Genomic DNA, 12,709 nt, shown 5'->3' on the forward strand with positions numbered 1-12,709 from the left:
GCCAACTTCCAAAGTTTGTTCACTGAAGTCCCTTTAATAACTACATCAACACACAATTACAGCATTTCACTTAATAATAATGAATTCTACAGGATTTTAAGATATGTCCACCGTAACATAAAATATATGGGATTCTAGTTTATAGGACGATATGCTACATCAACAGTAAGGACTGTTAAACCTGCCTGAGACCAGCATGAGTGAAGCACGAGTTAAAACATCTTTCAGCTGAGGTCTGAGGAGAGAACCAGGGTGTGTTGAGAGAACTCACAGATGGCATGAAAGCAGTGCAGTTAGTCATGTGAAAACAAGTAGGCAGAAAGAAATGATGAAGGGAGAAAGACTCACTGGTTCCAAAATAAGTAAGAAAAGTAGAAAAGCTTGCATTGTATTTAGATTTTATCCTGAGAGGAGCCATTTTCTTCAAACGTCAGAACGATCAACTGCAATTATGTTATGTTCTGAGTATTTTCTTTATGTACCATGAAATCAATTGATATAAATTACAACTAATAACCACACTCATGATAACTAGATAGAAACTCTATTTGCAGATGATAATGATCATTTGATTGGACTGAAAACACCTAAAATACTGAACAGACATTAAATGTGTAGAGTTAAATAATAAATTCATGTTAAGCAGGAGAAACATTATTAATAAAATTACCTAAAAAAAGACTGATTTCCTAAAATATATAATATAATAAACAATAAATGAAACGGTGTGATCTAAACTATGGACATGCACCATCATGTATTATTGTTCTACAGATGAGAGCCACTGCTGACGAATACATTATGTATTAACATATGATAGCTTCAGCTCTCACCAATCTGTTTTTTTTTAATATTGAAACAAGTCGTTTGGAGTTTCTAACAGTTTAAAAGCAGCAACAAGTGCAGTAACTAAGCTGTCAGCAGCAAAACTTCTAAAGTGGCTCGTACCGCAGTCTACAGAGTGGAAAGAAAATGAGAAGCAGAGCACAGCGGGGAACAAATAAGTATAGAGTCTCCCAATGAAAGTCATCGGACTCCCGCCTTGAATCTGATGATCCCCAACACACAGCGATTCCCAGCTGACGCCACCACAGCTCCTCAACGCTCCTGCTCTGCTCCCGTTTGTTGTGTTGCCCAAACTCACTGGAAAACTAAAACCGCTGCAAAAATCCAAGAGAGACTCCCTGAACTGAAAGGGTGAGTTTTCTACTTCAACAAAACCGACTCCAGAAAGCAGCCAGGCAGACACATAAGTCATCAGGTGTCCTTTGAGTCCACTATGAATAGTTGTAATAATTATGATTTTAGAAAGGAGAGAAGAGGCTGTGGCAGAAACACCGCTCTGCAGCAAGGCTATAATTACACAACATAGAAAGCAGGTACTAATTAGGACCTGAGAAATACAACTGCAGTCTGAAAAACATCTCATCAATTGTTTATTTCCTCATGTCGGCTGTGAGGTACCAAACAAAACGGTGTCAATTACTGTAACAGGGCATCAGTACACCTGCAGGCTAGTCTGCAGCCATGGAGCACAGAGATTGTTAATTAGCATGAGCAAAGCGTCTGAGAGGGGTTGATGAAATGTACAGCTCATGTTCTAACATAAAATGTCCTTCTTAAACTAACTTTTCCCCTTCCAACCTCCAATAAACATATTGCTCCATTGCCGTATTCTCATTCTTTTCTGTCTCCATATATTTTAATGCATTATTTAATATCTAAGGAAATGGGAAAAGTGAGCAGGAAATTATGCGTCACACAGGCAGTGAAACAGGTTTCATGATGAATCTACTTCTCGTCTCCTCTCAGACCCAGGTGATCATATTGCACTTGTCCTCCGATTTTATTACGTAAGGGTTCAAAGCTGTACATTAACTTCAGAGTTCAGAATGATTAGGCCGCGTGTATAAGACTACCAATCCACATGAGGACCCGGGTAACTCTCCCAGGGCTGCACCATCTGATCAAAGGATATTACTTACATATTTATAATAATGTCTTCTATGCAGCATGTTGTTTGCAGTGAAAACAAATCCACAGTCAGTTTTTAATAACAATGGGTCAAAATTCAAAATGTCAACAAACAGTGTCTTGAATGTTCTTTCTCATTACACCTGAACCGAACCTAAATATTCTCAACTACACATAAGCAACAAACAAACAAACACCAGGGTCCACATCATTCTGTAAACCAGTTCAAGTGCACATAAACACATTGTGCAACTGGAGAGTAATTAGCCATTACATGTTGGTTCATTATAGGACCTGTTCTTGTGCAATCTCTAATAACTCTCTTCAACTCCAGCAGCAGTGCAACAAATAAACTGTTCGATCTGAGCGGTGGTTCATAGCTCACAAACAGTTTCAGACATTATTAGCTGCTTGATTTTTGCAGTCTGGTTCCACAGTGCTTCAATGTGACAAGTTCAGAATAAGGATTTAAGTTGTGCTGGGAATCCTACAGTCAAACTGTGACCTGACTACCACACTAACTTAGTTACAATCAACAGGATGAATATGCTTTTAGAACAGGAATTTGCACATTAGAAGTTAATTTCAAACCTAATTAACGAACCTCAGCCATTGGCATACGAGTGATGGACAAATAAAGAACAAATGGAAGATCAGACACACAATGGAAGTCAGTGTTTGAGAAATGTATCTCACTGGCACAATCGGTCATTAACACAGAGCAGTTGGCATTTCTGAGATCACCGCTCTCCTGTGTGTGTGTGTGAGTGCTCGCCTTGGTGCAGGTGTGTTTTCTCATCAGTCAGGGCTCCGTACCTTTGTCGCTGAAGTCGTCGACCAGGATGACCTCTGCGATGAGCTGCGGAGGAGAGCGGTTGAGCACGCTGTGAACCGTCCTCAGCAGTGACGACCAGCCCTCGTTGTGGAACGGGATGATGATGCTGGTGTTGGGCAGCTTCTCTCCATACAGCTTCTGTTTACAGCTACACACAAACCAAATAAAGAAATGAGAGAAGCGGAGTGTGTCATCGCTGCTAACAAATGACCATGTTTTTAGCCACACTTGCAGAGTGGCTGCAGGGAGGTTGGTTGACTGGCTGTTCTGGACCAGAGTGAAACGTCTGCCTCCCACATATAGAATTTAATGATGACTTTTCATTTAGCACCACCAAAATCCCATTCTGTCTACTTACCTCACAAACACTTGACACGAGGACACCTCTAGCATAAAACCTCATCAGACCTCAGCTTTGAAATTGCTGCCAACATTACTTGATAAATATGAGCTGTAGCCTACATGGTAACAAGCTTATATGAAAAACATCTCAGGCTTTAAATTAACATTTTCACAGCTCAATGTAGGCTAATATATACACAATTCAAATGTTAGAACGTAACGTTAGCATGTTAAACATAAAAAAAGACACTTCAGTAGTGAAGTTTATTAATGAAAGGAACAGTGTCACAGCTCATTGTACTGAAGCAGACTGAGGTGCTGCCTCCACCAGCTGATGCGACACAGACTCAGACATCACACACTGTCCAGTCTTTCATGTCGATTCTGTGCTGCCTTCAATGTCTGGTTGGTTTTGATGTGCATCTAGACTTGTAGCTAATGAGCTGGTTGACGTTTTGTTTTCTAAAGCTGATTATAAGTGGTAATTCATCATTTCAAATGTTCAGACCCAGATTCTTCCAGTCCGACTCAGTCAGCAGCAAAAGTCATTAAATGTGATGTGTGAAGATTCCAGTTTTGAGCCTTAAGAATGACTCAAGTGTGCAAAAAGTGAATATGTATATATCACATCAAACATATATTAAAGTAGGAAACCTGGTCAGGACAGCCATGAATCAATAGCTCATATACCTCCTCTGTCTGTGCTGCAAAGGCGTTAACAACACAGATGAACAGTTCACAAGGTTGGAATAAAGGGTGTTTTTCACAGTAGAACAGTAATCTTTACAGCTGGATGTTAACATAATAATAATAATAATAATAATAATAATTTAGCTGTTTTATACATATATGTTGTTTTGTATGTTTCTTTGTTGAGGTTCTTCTTTAGTAAATGCTAATTGACAGTGGGGAACAAAGATCTGCTGCCCTTCTCTTTAGTGTAGCGCACTGCTCTCGACCAGCCCAACCTGAACAATGTGTTGCTCTTTTAATAAGATGTAATGAGAAATACCACCTGCTGGCTCGCCCTTCCATTCCTCTCTCTGTAATTATCTCGGAGTCTGCCCGGCTGTCTCTCCGTCACTGCAGGAGACTGAAATGAATGAATGAATGCTGAGGTCTGAGCTCACTGAGCACTGATGTGGCTCCTAACTGCCACATGCCTGTCACTCTGCTGTCACTTAGACCAATCGAACACATACACCGCCTCCACCTGTTACCCAGAACACCACCCGAAACCCCATCTGCCCTGTGCAGAGCAGTTTGGTCCTTGTGGTGGTTGTTGCTGGTTTTCTCCCCATGAGGTCCAGAGTGGTTCTGCTGAGAGGGTTTCAGTGTTGGACAAAACAGGCTTCCCGTCGACTCAATTGTTTGTGTGTGTATGAGTGAAGCATGAGCTGCTTTCCAATTCCTACCTACAACTCCAGAGCTCAGAACGGAGCTGCAAATGTTTGTTTTCTTGTCTTACATCTTTTTCTACACCTCAGACTTCACAATATTTAATTCTGTTCCTCTGACACTTTTTTAGTATTAGTTTGATAGAATATAGTTTAACAAATAATAATTCTTGCAATGCACCAGTACTGGAGGCTGAAGGGTGGCTAGATGACTATAGGATGGAAAATGTGATGGTTAATGTTTTATTAGTTCACAAGATGCGGGGGACTTAGAAGTATGAGAGAACACAAAGTGTGGTCCCAGAGAAACCTTGCAAGAGAACATGTTAAAAATGCTCTCAACATGAAAGTGGCAGCAGGGTCGGGAAAAGGCTCTCGTCGGGTAGAAGGAAGGAGTTGAAGGCTGATACATGATAAATCGTGTCAGCAGGTCCCAAGCTGTGCAGCAGACGATATTTATAGTGATTCCTGGTGTGTTTATTTTCAGTATTTTGTTCTGTAATGAGTCAGAGGAGAGCTGGAATAAACCCAGCAGTCTGTGCTGTAGCCACAGGTCCACGTCTCATCATATCTACAGTGTCTGTGCTTTAACACTCCACTCTGCTGGAAAACGTTCAGTTTAACGTGGACTCTAGTCCACAGAGAAGGCCAGTATCCACAATCATTTGACAACTTCATTCATTTGCTGGACATCTCACGCTACGCTTCTCAGAGTCACAGTGGCAGGATGAACGAGCCAGCATCCTGTAGGTCCTCCTCGGCATTCCCAAGGTAATTCCAGGCCAGATGGGATAAGCAATCCCTTTAGCATGCTGCAGTTCTCCTGTGGGGTCTCCTCTCATTGAATGTGCCCACAAATCCTCCAGAGAGACTCATCTAATTACTGTATATGCACAAACCACCACTAAACAACTAGAATAGGTCCCTAGGGCTGTTCTGGTCAACTTTATCTGCCATCTTGTTAGATTTGGTTTTGGATGACACTGTCGGACCATAACAGACCTCCTCTCCTCTCCTCTCCTCTCCTCTCCTCTCCTCTCCTCTCCTCTCCTCTCCTCTCCTCTCCTCTCCTCTCCTCTCCTCTCCTCTCTCCTACCATTGCATGTCATTAACTTTTATCTCTCCTGTAGTTGTGTCTCCTCTCTGATCTCCTCTGCAGGTATCCTTGGCCTGTATATTTCCAGAGTGCACTTACTGGTCCTACCAACCTGTTTTTACTGCTTCTTGATGTTGTTGTTTTTTGTTGCCTGCTGCTCAGTGGGTTGTTGGTTTCTATATAGTTCTGTATATAGTTGTATTTTGTAAAACACTGTGAAGAAAGTTGTTGTGATTTGTTGATATATAAAAACACCTGAATTGAACTGAATCACTGGTACGATGTTGAACCAGGATTATATCCATCACCTTCTAATAAAATGACCCTCCTAATATAAGAAACATTCACATTTAATGACCAGTTTGCTATCAAAATTTATTGAGCACATTCATGCCCCCTATCACTCCACTTCAAATACAACCCCCAGTCAGAACACATCTGTCATCCGTTCTTCACACATTGTGCACAGAGGAGAACATCAATGGCACTGATAATTGCTGTCAGGAACATGGTTTATAGGTACGCAGGTGATGTGTGGCATGTAATCAGCTTCTGTCTGTGTGAAGCTACATCTCTCCTGTGAATAGGCTGGGCAGGTTGATAATTGGAAGAATTGTTCCAAACAACAAGTGCTGTAATGAATTGGGAAAGATCCAGCATGTGATAATGAAGGTATAAACAATGGTAGAAGAAGAGTTTGGTAAAAAAACAAAAACATCTTGATCCATTCAGATCTTTAAATACTGATGTTTGAAATTAACATTTTGCAAAACAGCATATACAGTAGCTGTGAGGAGTTATTTCAGTGGACACACTTCCTAATTAAACATTGACGATGTGTGGCTATGTAAGGCCCTTCTGCCACTCATTTATTTATACGTTTTCTGGGATTTCAGCAGGTCAAAATTTCACACATTTTCATCTCTCAAGTCTCAGCTCGCTGTCGTGTCCACGTCATGTCCAGATCTACTGCTAAAGGAACAGACTGATTTATTTTGGGAACTTGAAATTAGCAAAAGCATATGTTCAGCCTTTGATTTGAACAGATTTGAACTGGAACTACAAGTGGACACCCTTTGGTCCACTAGTTGAACAAAATAAATTTAATTTGTGTTTATGTATTCCAATCTCACATATCACTAGTCACTATTCATCCTTATTTCAGAAACAATAACCATCTTCTGTGAAGGGCAGAGTCTGCAGGTTTTCAATCTAACCAAAGAGTGCACCAGCTGATTCATTTTTCCTCTCCAGTTGATGGAGTGCCAATCTGTGAAATATCCTGCTGCAGCGCTTGGCTGGAATGAAAACCTGCAGGATCTTGGACCTCTGTGGCCTGTTCCTGCCCCTATTCAAATGAAACTGTTCATACTGACCCAGAAGATTTATTTTTTGGTGGAAAAACAACAGTGTGGCCCTGAGGTTAGCTGGCACTAGGAAACTTTAAAAGGAAGACCATCTTGTCTGGTCCATTAAAATGACTGATGTGGGAGATTGAAATGGGAAGAAGATTCACAATGTGGTCTAAAAATCAGTTAATTCTTGAATTTAAACTCTCGGAGAGCAACATACTGTTTCACCTTCATCCTACCACAGTGTTTTTTTGTCAGCTCTTACTCACTTCCCTTGCAGACTGTCAGCGTGTGAATCTTCCCTGAATGTTTAGTATCTATCACTTAAATCACAAGTTTTGCTATTTAAAAATCATATTTTGCAGTAATGATTTGAAAAAGCACTGATGGTTCACTCCTTCATATAACGCACATATCATGTCACAGTAAGACCCAGAATTACAACACATCATCTAGTGGAGTAATATATGATCATTAAGGGGTTTTACTGAGTGTACAGTTGTGAAACACCCTCAACACACATGCTGAGGAACCCTCAGTAAGTACAGTGATGTTGAAACTGGCCACACCTAAACATCGTGGCACAACCTCTCTGACACTCCCTCCGCAGACAAACAAATACAAATGAAGACACACACACACACACACACACACACACACACAGACACATACACACAGACACACAGACACACACACACACACACACACACACACACACACACACACACAGGACTCACTTTGGGTGGCGGATATCAGGAAGAGAGCGGTTTAGTGAGATCCGGTCACTGACAAAAATGTTGAAGCCGTTCTCCCTGTAGGCCTGGTCGACCCTGTCAGCATCTGTCAGGGGGAACGGCTTCCCCTGTTCACCATTACCTGGAGCAAACACAGAGTTCACTATGAAGACATGCACATCTCAGTGTATCGTTCAATCACACTGTGCAGAAACTGGACTGGACCAGTTTACTGGACCAACACACACGGCAGGACTTGCTTGAGGTTCTTGAAAAGTTTTTTGCTGCTGATCAAATAAGAGATGTTTAAAGGAGCAGAGTAAGAAATAAACATTTCCTGTAACAGCTGAATGTTTGATATTTCTACAGCTTCGTATTATGCAGGATTTTAATGGAAACTCTCTGAGTAAACCTATTCTCATCACTGACAGACACACATGCTTCATTAAACAGACATTATCCACTTTCCACTGTGAAAGCAACAAGTGTGGAAAATAACTTTTTGACTTTGTGGCTCATCTCAAGGAAAAACCCATTACAGCTAATATACACTGTTTGTGTAGAAGCTGATTTCCCCCAGCAGAAAAAGAAAGTGGGTTGATGATTATTGTAGCAGATGTAAACTGTATTTGTGACAGCAGGACTGCAGTCGAAGCACAGGTTGACATTACTGCTGCAGAGATGGAGAGCAGCAAGGTAGAGAAGGAATAGGGAAAGTGTGTGAGCAGCTGCGTGTGTGTGTGTATGAATGTATGAATCCTGTAGTGAATCCTTGAATTCTGTATGTTATATCTGTAGCAGCTCTGCTCAGCACATGACTGGAGAACGGGACCTACCAGATCGAGAGGCGTCTCTTTTGATTGTTTCGTAGTCGTGCCAGTCTTTCCTCCGAACACCATCATGTCTCAGCTGCACGTCCTTCCCCACCCTGTTAAACACCTGCAGGTGTAAGCACAAAAAAAAACCCAGACATGAATACTGTCATACACACAGACACTTCATAATAATCTAATATTTCACTGATACTTTAGAAATCCTCCTGGGGAATTTCTTGCAGACGGGGAGTCCCCTCAAGGAGCCAAGGGATCGAGGTTTAGTGTCTTGACAGAGACTATTCTACATGTGGCCAGGAATCAAACTACCAACAACTTAATTACTTAATTAGTTTTAAGTTGTGGAATTCTTCCGGGATGTGTAGATAAATTACAATTGTGTATTAACACAATCAAACACTTCGGAGGTTCAACGACTGCAAATAAATCTTCAACTAGAGGAAAACTCTGAAGAACAATGACCAGAACTGTGCAAAGTTTGTTACTGAGCTGAAATGTAGAAAATCACAAGAACGCACTTTTTAAAATAGTCACTGTTATACAACTGTGCAGCACACACAACATTTTTTCCTCAGTACTGTGTCAGTATCAGTGTCAGCTAAAAGATTTCTCCAGAGCATCAGCCTCTCGCTATCCAGCAGCGCTCTGGTGAGAGTCTATCCACAGAAAGTGTTCTCTTCTATTTCATGCTTGACGACCCTGTGAGGAGAATATCAATGCTGTGACGCACAGCTCCGTGGAGGCCTTATATACACACAACCACACACATACAGACACTGGAGCTCAGCATACAAAGGCAGAAGCGGTTTCTTCTTCCATTTAGTCATTCTACACACTGAGTGACTTTCAGTGACTCGGCATCGTGAATTACAGGATCACAGCACAATGGAGAAATAATTAGCTCAATGGGAGGAGGCAATTAGTGAAACACTTTAAATACAAATGGCACTACTGACTGCTCGAAATACTGTGAATTATTAATCAGACTGCTGGCTTAGAGGAACATGGCACTGAATAACAAACTAATGTACAGTATCGGAGGTTTCTCTATATGTGGTTCGTCTATTGGGCTTCAGTCTTTTCCAACTTGACAGGATATTTTATCTGGTTCTAACTTTAATAAACGGCTGAGAAAAGATTAAGACTTAGGTTAGGTTTACATTAAGGTCAGGTTAGGCTGCACCTTACGTCATGTTGTGGAAAACAAACATCTGATGAGGTTCAAGTTAAGTTCAAACATTTATTATGATATGAAATTGAGTCTTTCGACTAAACATAATTGAGATTGAACTGACTAATAGGCTGAACTAAAGGCGAAATATTTTCGAGGCTTGTAGCAGGTAGATTAGTAAGATACAAACAAGTAAAATCTGAACTTCTGGGTTTGTTTTGTACTGCATTTTTACATCCATTATTTAAACTGGACAGTATAAACATAGAATCTGTGTAAGAAAAGCTTGATCATTTGTTTCAGATCTGTTTGCTGTTTACTTCTCTATGTTCTGTAGAAATTCTTTGGTTTGGTGATTTCTGCGGAAGAGTTTTACATGTGTTGACCTAAAAAAATAAGACACGAAAGATAAAAATGTGCTTTTTTTATGCTTGGGTATCTGACACCCCAGCTGACACGCAGGAAGCACAGCAGGTTACACTGATTAAAATAGAAGCGTACCGGTGGAGAGACGCAGCGTTAAGCTTCTGAAGACCAAACCTCGTCTACGCAGGTTTTGGCTTAATTGTTTTTTAAACAATCTGAATTTGATCACATTTAAAATTTGAACTCTACTGAATTCAAATAATTGAAGCTTAACAACTCAGAGAAAGTATTTATTTATTTGTACTTAAGATTATTTCACATCACCCCGCCCCCCCCCCCCTTTAGAGATATATTAAATTTTGAGTCTGCTCTTACATGTACGTCGGTATCAGTCCTCCATGCAGTACTTGACTGTCTAGGTCGACCTGACCCAGAGGAAACCGTGAGCACTGTGTGAGTGTGTCTGTGATGAATCTGTAACCTATTATTCCATCCTGACTGGTCCCTGCTTAGGCACAGAGATGTAGTGTAGAAGCTCCCTCTACTCCTGTTCTTTTCTTTTCTTCTTCCCTCCTTCCTCCTCACCTCTCTCCTTCACCTCCTCTACTACACGTCTCCCTATGTCACAGGCAGACGCCATCAGTATGTCACACAAGGATATGACAAGCAGCAAGAGTCCATCTGTGCAAATTTATACTAAAAAGAAGCGAGGTTGTGCCGCCCCATTTCCTCCTGATTAAAATTTCAGCGCACGTCGCCATGATATTCCTCTGGGGCTTTTCTTGCTGCACAACGAGACCTTGAAAAACAAGACAAGGAGAAAGGAAAAACTTTTCAGCTAATGTGTGCACGTGTTTAGTTTTGTGGAAACAGAACGTGGGCGCAGGCTGAAACAAAAGAAGGTAATCGAGACAGACAGTAAAAGAGGACAAATAGGAGAAGGCCAGAATGATCTTAAGGAACAGATGGAGGATGTGATCATATGTGTGTCGTAAAGTGAAACAAGTAAATATTTCTGCAATGCAATTCACAATTGGCTGTGGTTGTAACACTGTATGAAATTCATGACTCATGATGGGCAAGTCATCAGTTTGAATGTCTGCAGCAAATCCACTAATTCATGGAAATGATAATTAAGGCATTTTACTGAGTCCAAGTCTAACAACCAGATGCTGAAATAGTTCACTCTGACCTGACAAAGACCTGGAAATCAGCAAATGATCTTAGATATACAGGACAGTATGTACCCAATTTCATCTATTAGGGATGAAGCACTTACTGGTTTAATGGCAAACCGTGGTATGATGCCTGATAGTTAGTATCACAGTGAAAAACTCCCCGGCTGAAGGGTTGAATTTACTGCCCAGCAGCTGCCACAGTTATCTACAGCCTCCTAGACACAGATGCACAAACATGATATATAACATGAGTTTTTTTTGTGTTGGTGAAAAATGGCTAAGACTATGAGAGAGGTGAGGTAAAGTTGATAGAACTCCGTCTTCAGATAACAATCAGGATGCTGCGTTTTCATGTCATTTCTATAAGTGATGCAGTGGTAGTCAAAATATCTCCGTCTGGTCAAAGTGATGGACTGTTCAACCAAAAAGCTACAAGATCTGAAATAAGGAGCTCCCTGGTAACGTGTCGTGTACCTGCAGCGTACCCTGTTCAAGGCCAGCTGGGAGCCTTTGCTGCATGTCATACGCCATCACTATCCCCATGTTTCCCATCTGACTCTTTACTAGTACTATCAAATAAAGGTAAAATGCCCTAAGGCTTTCTTAAAACCAAAAGGTCTGAAATAAAGCAGGACAGTGCATTAGAAAATCCACATTAAATTGTCCCCAGTCCCACAATGACTGAATGACTTCAGTCTTTATTTATTTAAATGGCGGCTGTCCTATGACTCAGTGGAGGTTCTAATACCAGAGGCACACAAAAGACAGGCTCAGCATGTGATGCAACATGTCATCACCTGGAAAACTCCTGATTTGATCTGATCTACACTCTGCGCTGTCCCTAAATGCAGCACCTGACAGCTCCCACTATGTCTTCTATATGGACACGGTGTTATTTTATTAATCTAAAGCCTCCACATAAAGGCAAGTGACAGATTCTTGTCCAACAAAAAATATCACATTTAACACACTGTGTTAAATTCGTGATCAGCAGAAATCCACTATCGCCTGTCACGAGAAGTGAAGGGTCTTCAATAGGTGCGCAGCAGGTGGAGGGTGTGGATGAGGGTGGAGGATGTTGCAATGCAGAAAATGGAACCATCAAACCACGACATTTCACAATAAAAAAAAAATAACTTAACCTACTAACTATTGTAAACCACCATGACTTTAAATGATGTCTTACTCAAAGTGGATTTATTGTGTTTCATCTCTCACCAGGACTTAATCAACATGTCACAACTGTCCCATGGTGTTGTTTCATTGCGAGGTTGATTTTGACACCTGATACGAACACCTGTTAAATCTTTCAAAAAGAATAAGTGTAGGTCCTTATCAATATCCAAATACAGTTTATATAGTATGTGCCAGCGTTTACTTAAATACAACTAGAAAATAAAGAAAATATTAAAAAAGCTGTTGTAAATAAAA

At 40.9% G+C, this 12,709-nt stretch overlaps 1 protein-coding gene across 1 annotated transcript in view; it reads right to left on the reverse strand.

The window, feature by feature from the left end:
* LOC113169595 (polypeptide N-acetylgalactosaminyltransferase 10-like) overlaps positions 1–12,709 on the reverse strand; it is a 68,352-nt gene that overhangs the window by 37,097 nt on the left and 18,546 nt on the right. The window contains exons 2-4 of the mRNA XM_026371145.2: positions 8,567–8,669; positions 7,734–7,872; positions 2,791–2,957 (exon numbers count right to left, since the gene is read on the reverse strand). Coding sequence (XP_026226930.1) covers positions 2,791–2,957; positions 7,734–7,872; positions 8,567–8,669 — 409 coding nt within the window. The remainder of the gene's footprint in view (positions 1–2,790; positions 2,958–7,733; positions 7,873–8,566; positions 8,670–12,709) is intronic.

Source organism: Anabas testudineus, chromosome 14, assembly GCF_900324465.2.
Source record: "Anabas testudineus chromosome 14, fAnaTes1.2, whole genome shotgun sequence".
NCBI classification, from domain to species: domain Eukaryota; kingdom Metazoa; phylum Chordata; class Actinopteri; order Anabantiformes; family Anabantidae; genus Anabas; species Anabas testudineus.